At 34.5% G+C, this 14,860-nt stretch overlaps 1 protein-coding gene across 1 annotated transcript in view; it reads left to right on the top strand.

Moving 5' to 3' along the window:
- LOC121389219 overlaps positions 1-14,228 on the top strand; it is a 44,981-nt gene extending 30,753 nt beyond the window's left edge. Inside the window, 9 exon segments of the mRNA XM_041520821.1 lie at positions 153-289; positions 910-955; positions 2,159-2,313; positions 3,525-3,651; positions 5,198-5,317; positions 7,419-7,557; positions 8,637-8,818; positions 9,917-9,983; positions 10,539-14,228. Coding sequence (XP_041376755.1) covers positions 153-289; positions 910-955; positions 2,159-2,313; positions 3,525-3,651; positions 5,198-5,317; positions 7,419-7,557; positions 8,637-8,818; positions 9,917-9,983; positions 10,539-10,639 — 1,074 coding nt within the window. The 3' untranslated portion in view covers positions 10,640-14,228.
- The last annotated feature ends 632 nt before the right edge of the window (positions 14,229-14,860 follow it).

The raw sequence follows: 14,860 nt of genomic DNA, 5'->3' as shown, positions 1-14,860 counted from the left end.
CCATCACAGCATTATTCTTGCCGTTGACAACATTAGATTTTTTAGGACACATTGGCAAGTAAGAAGGGCAACTATGTCACGTGCCGTTGTTGCCGTGGATACATTTGAATCCTGCTTGTATAATTTTCATCTTGTATACTGCTTGGTTTCAGAGATCTCATCTTGGCACGTCTGTGATAACATTTTGGAAAAATCTCTTCTGTTTTGCACATCCAAACAGTCGGATATCCAAGGAGGTGTTTAGATGTTCTGAAAATAACTTCACCTCACCTCATTGTGGATATTTAAGGTAACTGTTACTTGATTATGTTTTTTTGCAGACATGTTTTAATGTGAGTTGGTTGGGCTTGTTTGGGTTTTTTGTCTGTTGGTTGTTGTTGGGTTTTATTGTTGTTGTTGTTTTTTGGGGTGTAGGTAAACAGTTTTGTTATTTTCAGAAACGTTTTCTTTTTTGTTTTATGTCAAACCATACTGGAATTATTGACAAAAACATTTTAAAAAAATTCCTGGAATGAGGTATAGCTATGTTTTGGAGATAGTTTGTATTGTTGTTTTATACAACAGTTTGTATTAGTCATAAATTGTGTAAAATAGCATCACTACGCTAAGCAATTTTATACTAAATTTGTGATTGTTAAAAATTAAGAGTCCACAAAAATGACAATTTTTTATGATTACAAACAACACAACTTACACATGTATTTAGTTAAAAATAAACATATGTCAGTTTCTAATGTCCTTTCCATGACCAATTTAGGTAATGACATCCAATTTGCTGTTATAACGTTATTTTCTGAGGCTTATCGAAGAATAACATTCAGTTTTTATCCACATTGTCCAATCAGAATGGTAAAAACTGGTGAAACATTTGTAATTATATAATGAATAAATGTTTGTTTCTTGCTTCAGTTGTTGCCTGGTACGTCCAGATGGAGATACTCAGTGTGCACGACAGGTAAAACATTTTCTACTAGCTCAAGTTCATCAAATGTGGAAGTTATGTTTTTGTTACACTCCTATTGGTGAGAGAACAACATGCATTATTTGTGATATCACACGGCAATAACACATTGTGTAAAGATGTATGGAATACATTTGTGTTTGTTAGATAGCATTTATCCTACAACTCATTTAAAAACCATATTTAATGTGCTTTCTCTCATTCGATAAATTTTTAAGCAACTTGTGTAAGATAAATGGTAATAGTATTCTTTATTTAACCTTCTGAGTACTGCAGGCGAGATATCTCGCCCGACATCATGTCACTCGACATACTGTACACTGTATACAGTACATTCCCCAATTCATATTTCCCGCCGTTTTGCACACGACACTCACTGGAAACGGAAATATAATAAAAGAATTTTAAAAAATTTCAAAATGGTGGCTTTTGTTTTGATTTTTTCAATTGAAAATGCCTTGAAATTTTGAGTTCAAAAAGTGGTTTTCGGCAAGTGTTTTCGCTTGACAACAATGGCGGCACGTCACGGTCATTTTCAGGTATCCATAGCTGATTGTGACAGCTAATTTGATAAATTTGATCGTTTTACCAACAACGAAAATTATCAAATATTGCAATATGAATCGTAGTTCGGGCTTTTAAAAAAATTCTGGTCAGAAAACCACTGTTATCGGGAATAATGGACATAAATACTGGACAGCTGGCCACAAATGCCCGTAAGTAAACGCAACTTTTTCCATTTTTTGCCTAATTTTAATCACCATTAGCCGATCTAAAAATAATAAAAATTACAAAAAAGACACGAAAATAATACTTACCGATTTATATATGAACTTTATTTCATGTATTTATAAAACATTTATGTGAATATATGTGAGTAAAAATTATAAACTTGTACCCACTCAACGTGGTTTTTGTTAAAAATTAATCCAGTAGTCTAAAAGTTAATATATCAGATCAGTTAAGTAAGATTTTCAAGGAGTCCAGAGGTTATAAGAGATTAATTTTCATACAGTATAATTCCTCTTGCAAAATTTTATTGCTAAAAGAAATTACAAGATGTACTATTTATCACTACTTATAATAATTGTTTTAAAAACTCACCATAATTTATGATGTGGAAAACATAAAAGGGGTAAATATTAATAAACATTTAATTGTAGCATGTTAAAAAGTATTGTCATTTTACGATTCCAGGTAGAAAAGATTTTTATGAAGAAGATGCTTGGGAGCCTGCAGGCGTTTCTCCGTCTCCATCCTGTGTCGAACACCGCACTCTGTCTGCCGATGTTGGCTCACAACGTTGGCCTCTTCGTAGCTGATGTCTGTGTTTGTAAATCACTACTCCGGAGGTAAGCCACCCATCTGGAAGATTTTAAGTACTCAGTTTTCAAGTACTCATCATCATGAAAAACTCTAGTTCCAGCCAGTGCACCACAACTAGTATATCAAAGGCTGTGGTATGTACTACCCTGTCTGTGGGACAGTGCATATAAAAGATCACTTGCTGCTAATCGAAAAGAGTAGCCCATGAAGTGGCGACAGCAGGTTTCCTCTCTCCATATCTGTGTTGTCCGTAACCATATGTCTGATGCCATATAACTGTAAATAAAATGTGTTGAATGCGTCATTAAATCAAACATTTCTTTCTTTCTTCATGAAAAACATTTATTTTAAAGAGACGTTCCTGATTTTGTTTATGGCTAAAAAAAAGCTCTTTTAAGGATTAAAATTTTACTTTAATTCATGATTGTCTGTTATTTCTTTTATGTACATCGGGATATGAACAAAACAAATCATCCACAAATTGTTTGTAGATTGGGGTTTTTTGTTCATACCTTGATGAACGAAATAACGGACAATCCTTATAATTAAATTTAAAACGTACTGATAATAACACTATTTTGATTTTTGATTTTTTTTTTCTTAAACAATAGCACTCAATAAGACAAAGTATCAATATAAAGTGATGTCATCAGATATGACATTCCCTGATGACGTTCATTTTACATTCATCGAGAGTGACCGGGGAGGTCTAGGATTTAGGATCGATTCTCGTCGGTGGGCCCATTGGGCTATTTCTCGTTCCAGCCAGTGCTCCACAACTGATGTAACAAAGGCTGTGGTATGTGCTATGCAGTCTGTGGGATGGTACATATAACAGATCCTTTACTGTTAGTCGAAAAGAGTAGCCCATGAAGTGGCAACAACGGGTTTCCATTCTCGATATCTGTGTGGTACTTAACCATATAATCGTCAATAAAATGTGTTGAGTGCGTCGTTAAATCAAACATTTCCTTCCTTCGAGAGGGACCAATCAGGTGGCTTCAAATTGTAATGAATATTACAGAAATTTAATTAATTGCACTTTAATGTTGACTACGACACACTGTCTGCCCATGGTGGCCAACAATCTAGATCTCTTGGTGTGTGATGTCCAATGGGAAATTTTAAATTTAAAATCATTAAATTATTTATTTATTGTTCTGATAAGGCTTGTGGAGAAACCGGGAAGATTATGAAAGCCATCACATGAACGTGGCGTTGTAATGTTTACTTACAGTCTGAGTATGGAGGCTCATTTTGTTGTGGATCAGGTCCTGAAACTCGCACCTGGAGAAGAAAGACACTCCTGTCTCCAGGCCATTTTCTTCACACTGAAAGAACTGGCAGCTGTTATTGCCATGAAGGTATTAAATAGATAATTGTATACTTCATATTAACATACAAATACCTTATTTCAGACTTCAGCACAGTCTGAAAACTGACTCTGTCCTTTGTTGTTTTTATTAAAACCTCCTACCTTTCAATATCCAACAAATATGAGTAGATTTTTAAGTATCATTTTCACTTTTGTCATTTCCCAACCTGACCGACCCATTTCTGCAGTTTAGTAATGATAGTTAATTATGATTAGCAAAGTAATGTGCCAAATCATTTCCAAAACAAATAAAAACTGGATAACAAATGTTGAATTCCAGGGGACAGTATTTCAAACTTTTATGTAACCGGAACTTGGTTCACTTGATTTTTACCTAGGTAACCAATTGTCTGGTTACGTCAGTTATATTAATGTATATTTGCATTACTGGTGAGTTACCTTGCCCAACACACTTGAACTGTAGTTTCCAACATTTTAATTGTCCCTTGTGCCGGTCAACAGTCGCCGGTTACTATTTTGTATTCTTGAAAGACAAAACATCTCAAGTTTTCTCCATACTGCCATTCCAAATGAATTTTAAACCAACTAGTTTTACACACGGTTCGCACAGGCTTGAAAAGGCCTTGAATTTGAGGTGCAGTCTTAAAAAGGTCTTGAAACTGAAAATTGTCTTGAAAAGGCCTTGACTATTGTAGTTTGGCCTTGAAAAGCCCTTGAATTTAGCAGATAATCATATGTAGTGAATTATATATTTTAATAAACTTACTATTAATATTATTTGATATATTTAAAAATAATAATCCACAAATAAACAGTTTTTAGCTATTGAAAATTATGTTAAAATCGATGACGAAATTGTTTTGCACGGTATGAAATAAAGAGTTATTTCCCTTTGACAGTCGGTAATTTCCGTGCCGTAACATGCCGAAAGTATGTATGCAAATGGCGGCAATATATTTTTACAACAACATGTACATGTAACGTGTAGGAGTCTTGAAAAAGGTTTTTGCTGACTGGAAAAAGCCTTTAAAAGGCCTTGAATTTTAGTGGTGAGTGGTTGTATGAACCATGTTACAATGAGATAGTATATTTCAATGCTGATGTGCTATCCATCAAGTTTAAAAAAAATTAGTCGAGAAAATGTTTTGAATCCACAAATATTTGGAATATGTAAATAAAGTTCCGGTGATCATAATGTGTGTAACTAAAGTGAAACCCCTCAAAACTGGATGTTTTTCAGTCCCTTTTTAAATATCAATACAGAACCTCTCTAAACCGGTATATCAAAGTCTGTGGTATGTGTTGTCATGTCTGTGGGATGGTGCATACAAAAGATCCCTTGCTACTAATGAAAAAAAAAAAAAAATTCTCTCTCTGTAAAACAATATGTCAAAATTACCAGTTGTTTGACATACAATGTACAATAGCCAATGATTTATAAATCAAAGGAAAGAAAGACAAACTTAGGAAAGTAATATCTGCTAAATAATTTCACATTATTACAACATAAGCGCCACCAATTACTTTATTATAGTTCTATTAAATTTTGTAATTATTTATGTTCTTGTTTGTAGAGTTTTGACAGTCAGCTTCTTCAGAAGATCCTGAATGTTTACTTAGTCATGTGTCGACCAATCAACCCGTCAAGACATTTGAGAATTATATTCAAGAGTGTGTGCGCCAGGATGGGAGAAGTACGATTTTACTCTTTATCCTATAACTTACCCATCATATCCATGTCATAAACCCATGTGATAATTTAGTGCGTTAACACGGTTAATAATGGTATGCAAATTTGCAAGATCTCTAGGCTATGTGTTGCTGTGGATGGGTCATTTGCTTACAAGCCAACAAGACCTGTACACCTGAGCATAACGTTTTCAAAGATTTAGTTAAAATGTGTGACGTCAAACTAATTTGTGCCAATCATTGATGATGTCACATTACCGATGACGGCTACTTTATTACTGTGATTTACTCAAAATTAATGAAAATGTTATTTTAGATGTGTTATAGGATAAATAGAATTTGCTACTCGTGTGTTTTAATATGTAAAATATCAAGCTCGTCTAGTTAATCGGTATTTGTCTCAGCAGAGCCTCGACAAATACCGATAAACATAGACTCGGTTGATATTTTCCATATTAAAAAATACTTGTGATGAATCCTCTATGTATTAGTTTTATATCTTATTAGATGCACTCTTGCTCCCCTAAGATTGTGAATTTATATGGTACAAATATAGTAATAATCTAAGTTAAGGTCGCAATAAATTACTCCTCTCAATTGTTTTCATGTCGAGGTCTGTACATGCAATAAATGTAAGTGACAAAAACAGCTGCACTATCATTAAAATCCTCAAGATTTCATGTTAATTCCTTATTTAAAACTACTCCTTTTTCTTGATGAAAAGGTCACAGTCAGAGGTCAACAGTCCACTACTTTTAATGACCTGCAAAATTGTGCAGATATTTTTAGTCCAATGACATTTCATCCCTGCTGTCTAAACTAGATTCATCGAGTTTGAGTAATTGCTGATTAGGCAAAGAACTGTTTCTATATTTGATTGTCCCAAAAATTAAATTATTTAGTTCTTATTACTTTTTTCTTTACTTTAATAACTCAGTGAGTATGTTGTTCTGTGTTTGGTTGTTGTGGGGTTGTTGGGTTTCTTTAATAACTCCGTGAGTATGTTGTTCTGTGTTTGGTTGTTGTGGGGTTGTTGGGTTTCTTTGTGTTGCTTTTGGATTGAGTTGAGGGTAGTTTGACAGGGCTTCTGGAATGTTTATAGAATCCACTAGCCAGGGGATCAGTAATTTAAGAAATTTACTAGCCACGATTAAAAATTCACTAGCCAGGGGATCAGTAATTTAAGAAATTTACTAGCCATGATTAAAAATCCACTAGCCATGGGATCAGTAATTTAAGAAATTTACTAGCCACGATTAAAAATCCACTAGCCCTACTTAACTTCAAGTAAATACAATTTTACTAATTAATAGTAATAATCGGCTATGTCACCTAAAGAGGGAGATGGAGCTTTAAAATACTAAGACTGGGTGGGGGTGGGGGTGAGAGTGGGTTACAGGATATTCATATTTAAAAAATAGATTAAAATGCAGCATTTGACAACTTTTGTTTTCACTAGCCGTTGGGCATGGTAATATTAGTTATTTACTAGCCCAACATTGAATATCACTAGCCATGGGAGTGGGGCTATCATAATTTAGCACCCCTGTGTGCATTTTATAACTAAATATACTATGTAGTATCCTATTTAAAACAAAAGTACATGACTGGTATATCAAAGGCTGTGGTACATGTATGTGATCAGAGAACATTTTGTTTTTTAAATCGTGATTAGCGATATTTCTAGACAAATAAAATTTGATTAGCAACTGCTGTTTAATGTTTTAAAATTGTGTAGCGATCTCTGAAATTTGCATAGTGAATTGCGACGCGATACTGAACAAAATGTTTCCTGGTGATGTCTTGTCTGTCGGGAAGTACATATAAAATATTCCTTGGTGCTAATGGACAATTGTACCTAGTTTCCTCTAAGTCTATTTGTCAGAATTATAAAATGTTTGTAATCCAATTACAGATGATTATTAAATCAATGTCCTTAGTGGTGTAATTAAACAATATTATAAACTTAACATTAAACTAAAAGTAATCCTGTTATAGGTGCAAAATATGTGTTTAAACAGCCGAATGAAAAAAGGATGAGGAACTGTGTGGATGGTTATTTGATTGTATCTTTAGCTGCAGAGTTAAAATGTGTCTATAATACAGCGAGAGCGACTGCCGAGTTGTGATCTGTCCCCGAGACCTGAGCAGGATGCCGACATCGGTCTGTTGTGGCGTGACTTCTCCATGAGCCAGGTGGATGGACACTGGTCAGAACCAGACGAGGAGGACCATAACTGTCCAGGTATTATACATTTATACATCACTGGTAAACAGATGTACATTGGAATCTCGTTGGGTCGAACACCGTTGGGGCACCATCATTTGTTCAACCCATCGGCTAGTTTGAGCCAAGCATTCCATCACCTTTGGGAGAGTTTATGATCCTTTATGATTTTAAATTATTGCTTAATGATTATGTTTAACGAATGTATGTTTATTTGTTTATAATTTTGTATGAATTAAAATTATATAGTGAAGTTTCTACTTTGACTTCTCACAATTATTATCAATTCCTTTCGTGAAAAGACAGTTCAAGTAATTGAAATGTGTGCTCAGGGGCCTAATTCACAAAGCTCTCTTCGGCTCTGCTAGACAAGCATCATCTTAGCTAGTCTTTTAGCATTGCACTGCGAGATCGTTAAGTTGCGACAGTTTAGTGAATTAGGCCCCGGGCTCCATATTCATAAACATACTTAAGTCATTGTGTGATACTTATCTGTGTACTTTAAGTATGTATTTAGGCATCATACATTGGCTTAAGTACGTTTATGAATACGGAGCCAGGACAGCATACCTGATCTTTTAGTGCCTATAAGCACAGAAATAAATTAAGATAGCATGAGAATGTTGTTAAATTTGATAGATTATGGGATTGTTTCTTTATATTCCTGGTGTTTTGGTAGGGAGGGAGGGGGGGGGGGGGTTACATTCAAGGTAAGATTGAACCAGCCTCTATCAGAAGTACCAAATGTTTGAGATCCAATTACTGATGATTAATCAGTCAGTGTTCTTTATTGGTGTAGTTAATCAATAAATTACAAACTTAACATTAAAATAAAGTAATGCTCTTAAGGTGCAGAATATGTTTTTAAACAGCCGAATAAAAAAAAGATGATGAACTATGTGGATGGCTATCTGATTGTCTCTCTAGCTGCAGATTTATTTTTGTTCAGGTATTAGCTATGAAATGTGTTGATATAGTCTGTGATGAATAAATCAATGTGCTCTTAGACTAGAAGTGTTGTTAAACAAAACAAACGGAATTGGGTGAGGTCATGAACGTCTTATAGCAGGTTTTGTAATGTGTATTTTGTGTCACAGACGAGGACTTGGCGTCGATGTACTCCGAGTGTCTGGCCCTGAACGTGAGCTGTAACAGTGGCAGTTTCAGCTTGATGAAGTCTCACGCTGGGAGCATACGCAGTGAAGACGACAGTCACAGCGTAGAGGACGGACACATCGACAATGATTCTGACTGGGACAGCTGGAGTGATGAGGATGAGGTATACGTCTACAACGGGATACGTCCAGAGTCATGGTTATAAGATTAATGTGTATAAATTTCAGAATAATCTGAAAAGAAAGCAGTTTTGAGGAGTGGGAAGGAAGAAGGAAATGGTTTATTTAATGACGCACTCAACACATTTTATTTACGGTTATATGGCGTCAGATATATGGTTAAGGACCACACAGATATTGAGAGAGGAAACCCGCTGTCACCACTTCATGGGTTACTCTTTTTCGATTAGCAGCAAGGGATCTTTTATATGCACCATCCCATAGACAGGATAGCACATACCACGGCCTTTGATGTACCAGTCATGGTGCACTGGCTGGAGCGAGAAATAGCCCAATGGGCCCACTGACGGGGATCGATCCCAATCCGACCACGTATCAAGCGAGTGCTTTACCACTCTTGAAGAGTGGGAGTTTCATTTTATATAGTTACACATCACTCTTATTTCATGTAGAAAAGAAAGCAGTTTTGTTGGGGTTGTTTTTCACAAATTATATAACTTTACATCATTCCTATTCCTATCACCCCCTCCCCCCACCCCCCAAAAAACAACAACTTAAAATTGAAGGGGAGGGGGAGGAGTGTGTGTGTGGAAAATAGTGAACTACGATAATTTTCACAGTGAGTAGACATATCGAGGCCTTTTAAAATGTCCAGAACAATAGTTTCTTTAAACGCATCGCTATTTTGCGTAACCTATTTTTTTTACCAAACAAAATTTAGGACATCATTTACATGGACCAAGGATCGATCCCCGCTGGTGGGCCCATTAGCTTATTGCACCACAACTTGTATATTAAAGGCCATGGTATGTGCTATCCTGTCTGTGGGATGGTGCATATAAAAGAACCCTACTAATGGAAAAATGTAGCAGGTTTCCTCTATGACTGTCAAAATTACCATACTTTTGACATCCAATAGCCGATGATTAATAAATCAATGTGCTCTAGTGGTGTGGTAGATTTTTTCAATGTTATGTGCTTTGCTCTATTTGAGGGTGTGTTTTTTTTATTATGGACAAATATTTACTTTGTTGTTTTATAAAAACTTAAATACTTTAATTCAGCTATTTGATTAATTTCAGGATGACTGTGCTCTGACGAACATATTCAGCAATTTCTTAACACAGATGAAAAACATCTTTGGGAAAGGTAAGAAATAGAATATTTATTTAATAAAACCTCGGCACATGTTAAGGCTATTTGATAATCGAGCATATTAAAAATATTCAACATTTGGTCGAGAAGAAACCTCCTGCTACTATATGGGCTGCTTCTGGCAAGTAATCCTGTATATTGTGTACTTTCCTATAGAAAGAAAAAATCACACTTTTCAGAATAATCAGAAGGAAAAGTGAGGTTTGTTTGATATTTCGCACTCTTTCAATTTAATTTAGGGGTGCATAGAGGTGCATTCACACATGTCACACGGGGGACATTTTGTTTTTAAAAACTTTGATCCTAGCAACATTTGCTATCAGTTTGAAAATTGATTAGAAACTAGAAAATAACATTACAGAATTTTGTCGCAATCTCCTGACACTTAGGGAATCGGAAGACGATACTGAATAAAATGTTCCTGGTCACACACCCTAAAAAATAAAGTCTGGAATCCAGTTGAAGTAACTGGTATGGGATGGGAGATGTGTTGTGCTGCAGTGAACCTGTTAATAAATTATTGGGTTTGGGGATTTTTTTTCTTTACAGATGCCAGTGCAATATTCTTGAAGGAGATTTCTTCACTGGAGAAAGAGGAACAAGATTTCATTACAAGGATAGTTGAGGACTTGGAGCCAGCAACTTCATGAAAACACGAACGCAGTACATAGTAGAACCATTGTAATGCTTTCATGCAAGCATTTGATTTGGTTATTACCGACTGAGACTTTATAAAGCAATTCTTCTGGTGGACTATCGCTTCTTAATATGAAATGCCCTGTGATGACTGGCTTTATTGATATCGGCGCCTGATATTTGTCATATTTTCCTTTTAATTTATTTCAATTTTGAAATATTTATAAATAAAACATTATTTTCTTAACAGAAATAAATATATTTTTAAGTATATGGACTGCACTACATTGTAAAACGATTTCTTTATATACACATTATGATACCTTAACTGCAGCATAAGAGAAGACGTGTTGTCAGTATTCAGCAAAAAGTATTATTGATGTATTTAAAGTACCTAAAGTACTAACCAAAATTATATGTGATTTTCCAGTCTTGTATATTAGTTATGAAAATCCCTGGAATGAAAACCATAGAAATGTGTCAGTATTATCATGACCTGTTACTGTATGCAAACAACCGGTACAAAAAATGATCATAAATGACCTGTTATAGATAGAAATATGAGATGTATTTACAATTTTACTGCTAAACATATGTAATTTGAAACAGACTATAACACCCTGGTTGATATTGATTACACCTGAGACTACCCCTCTGCTAAGCTTAGTACTTGTGATTTCACCTGTCAGGTTTTTATTTCAGGGATTTTCATAACTAATATATAAGACTGGAAAATCACCTGGGTATAATTTTGATTAGTACTTTAGTAACAGTGGTATTAACTGAAACAATAGTTTAATAGACATGGAAATTAGATCATAATTAAAAAGACTTAATTGATGATAATTATAAATAAAGTCTGAGATAATTTCTGATTGTAATATCCCTCAAAGTATTTCATATGTAGCTTTGTAGTGTAACTAATGTTCTGAAAGCTGAAGAAAATGGTTAATGAGAAAGATTGATTATTTTGATGAAACTACATAACACTGTGTATTTGACAGTTGATAAGAATATTATTTTATTTTTACTATCAGTATTTAGCTGGCTTGACAGTGTTTCATTGTGAAAGAATTTCATTCTCTGGTCCTTGGTACATACACCTAGATATTTTGATGAACAGTAATTTTAATAACATATTACCAGCAAATGTTTACAGAAATAGTATCCATGGTGAACTATGTAGTCCTCTTACATATATTTCTTGAATAAGATATTTATTTAGATATGATTAATTTAATAAACACAATGGGTCAAATTTACAAAGCCTATTTATATGTCACATGTATAATTACATTTGCAATGCTTAAACACCTGCATTTAAGAAAAACAGGCTTTGTAAATTCGGCTCTAATTGTTTGTACACTATGGAGCCCTTTAGGTGACGTGACAGAAAATAATAGTCCTTGTGAACAAACTCAATTAACACCTTATCACCCTTGGATACAAATACAGAGATGAAAATCTCAGAAATATACTGGATTTTAGGCCCAGCCGAAAAGCATTTATGTTTTTTAAATACAAAATTCACTCTAACTCTCAACTCTCAAAATCATCAAGATCTTGCAATGATTTTGATGTTTTTTAATCTAATTAAACAAATTATTACATAATACAGTTTTCATCATTTTATTCGGTGGTAGAGGTCTCGAATTAGGTGCCATGGGTCACCTTTTATGAACTTTGTTTTTTTCCCAACTAATAAGTAACAATTGGTATATCAAAGTTTGTGGTATGTACTGTTGTGCCTATATAAAAGATCCCTTTCTGCATTATTGGTAAGAATAACTTAAGTGGCAGCATCAGGTTTCCCCTTTCTCTTGGAATAACTTCATTAGACGCCAAATAGCCGTAGTTAAAATATGCTTAGGTATCTTTAAACATTCCTTTCCTCGTGTTTATTGGGGAATAGAGATTAACTCGTATGATGTATAAACAGATTATCAATATATAATGTTTGGTCATGAACCAATTAAATTATTTGTTCCAACAGATAGCTTTAGCTTGATCTGTGGACACAGTATTAATTCTCTGGCATGAATGTTATTTTCTGACACAATCGCCATGGGGACTTCATAATATAGCTTACAGTACATGTATAGTCATTATCTCAAAATGGTTTATTGCTTACCCATTCCATGTGATGTGTACATGTATAACTGTATTGTCTTAGACTAACTGTAGGGTGGAGTCTTAACAGAACCACTTCTGCTTTTATTTATTTATTTATTTATTTATTTATTTATATGTTGTGTTTATGTGCACTAAACTGAAAAAACACTATTTTGTATGGCTGAATAATTATAACAAACTCAGGTATTTTGGGTACAGGTAGGTATTTTGTGAAACAATGCAAACGATATTGTCAAGTGATAATCGCTTAAATACTATACCAACATTCAAAAGAAACTTTACAAGGCTTGAAATTGTATTATAGAAAAACAACAAACGGTACAATGGGATATGAAAGTATCATGAAGTTCAATACCTAAACGTCATAATGCACTTCGTGATACATGCAAAGTGTTTGTAAGGTGGTTTCTAAATTGGTTGTTTTTGTTTAGAAACAATATTTATCAAATTATTCAAATTTTATTTATGTAAAGTTTCTTTTGGATGTCAATATACAAACAAAAAAAATTCTTTTTATACATTACCATAAGAGTGAAAGAAATAGAAGCTGATACCACATCACAGTGGGAGATTTGTGCCATTTCAATGGATGTTAGGATATTTGGAGCAGTTCAGGGGTAGGGAAAAGCATTCACAGGGATCGAAATTAAGAATTTGATTGTTTTTACAGATGGCAATTTCGAGTCTGCCAACAGCAATTGTAAGCCAGTAACTTGCAACAAATATAAAAAGCGAAAATTATCCCTTCAACCAACAGCAATAATTTATAATTTATTAATATAGTCCAGCAGCAAAAAAAACTGCCATCGGCAAAGCCACTGACCAAGGGCAGTTTATATTGCAACAGCAGCAATTGCTGTCATTACGTTGAAGCCCTGCTATCAGTCTGAGGTGTTCGATTACGTATCAAAATGATCAAAGTTTTCTTCAGTCATCTGCTGCAATATATTTTAGCAGCTGAAGGTTTATTTTCAGTTTGTTAAAGACGACCACACAAGTAGAACAATATGATCTTTTAGGAGATATCGGTTGTTATAACATGGGGCGGGACATAGCGCTTGCCTGATGCACAGTCGGTCAGGGATCGATCCAGACGGTCAAAAAGCAGTGTTTTACATTTTTATACGTTAAACTGGTTTAATTTGACATCCAATAGCCAATGATTCATAAATCATTGTGCTCTAGTGGTGTCGTTAAACAAAACAAACTTTTTTTTAAAAACTGGTTTAACTATACTAGTTTAGTTCAAACATTTTTGGTTGGAAATGATGAGCATTCAGACTTTTAACAGCTATACCAGTATAAGTCGGAAGTGTAGTTATCCGCATTTGTACAAGACATCTCAGCAATGCTCAATGGGTAGGTGTAAACCACTTGCACCGACCAGTGATCTATAACTGGTTCAACAAATGCCATGGTTTGTGCTATCCTGCCTGTGGGAAGCACAAATAAAAGATCCCTTGCTGCTAATCGGAAAGAGTAGCCCATGAAGTGGCGACAGCGGGTTTTCTCTCAAAATCTGTGTGGTCCTTAACCATATGTCTGACACCATATAACCGTAAATAAAATGTGTTGAGTATGTTGTTAAATAAAACATTTCTTTCTCTTTTTTTTGTAGAAGACATCAAAACAAAGTCTGTTAGGACGTTGCTCACATGCTTACTGCTTATTCCGACTGACATCACTGCCACCTCCACCGTATATTGGTTTAACTTCTTTGTTCAAATTTGTAAAAATTGTCTCATACAGATATTCCGATCTGAGTGATGAATTGGGCAGTTGTTTGCAGGTCCTCCCTGGATTCCCAGAGCTTGTGATGTAGGAAAAACCGTTTGCATTCACAAATACGTTTAAACTGTTTTAGTGACATCAGTTTAATTAAAGGCATATTGTCACAGACCACTGACCTACATGTATTTAATGGTATAACAAAGTATTACCTGAACAAAACTAATTTGATTTGTCCCTAAATGTACTTTATTCAACCATCTTCATAACCACCATACTCCATTTATTAATGACGTTTTGTAAAAATAATCGAATTATGGCAATGGTCCATAATTCAAAAACTAAAATTGCCGAGAGGGATGACATGGATTTCA

Source organism: Gigantopelta aegis, chromosome 14 (genome assembly GCF_016097555.1).
Source record: "Gigantopelta aegis isolate Gae_Host chromosome 14, Gae_host_genome, whole genome shotgun sequence".
NCBI lineage: Eukaryota > Metazoa > Mollusca > Gastropoda > Neomphalida > Peltospiridae > Gigantopelta > Gigantopelta aegis.
The sequence above is the reverse complement of the archived record's forward strand: the minus strand, read 5'-3'. Positions and strand labels throughout refer to the sequence as shown.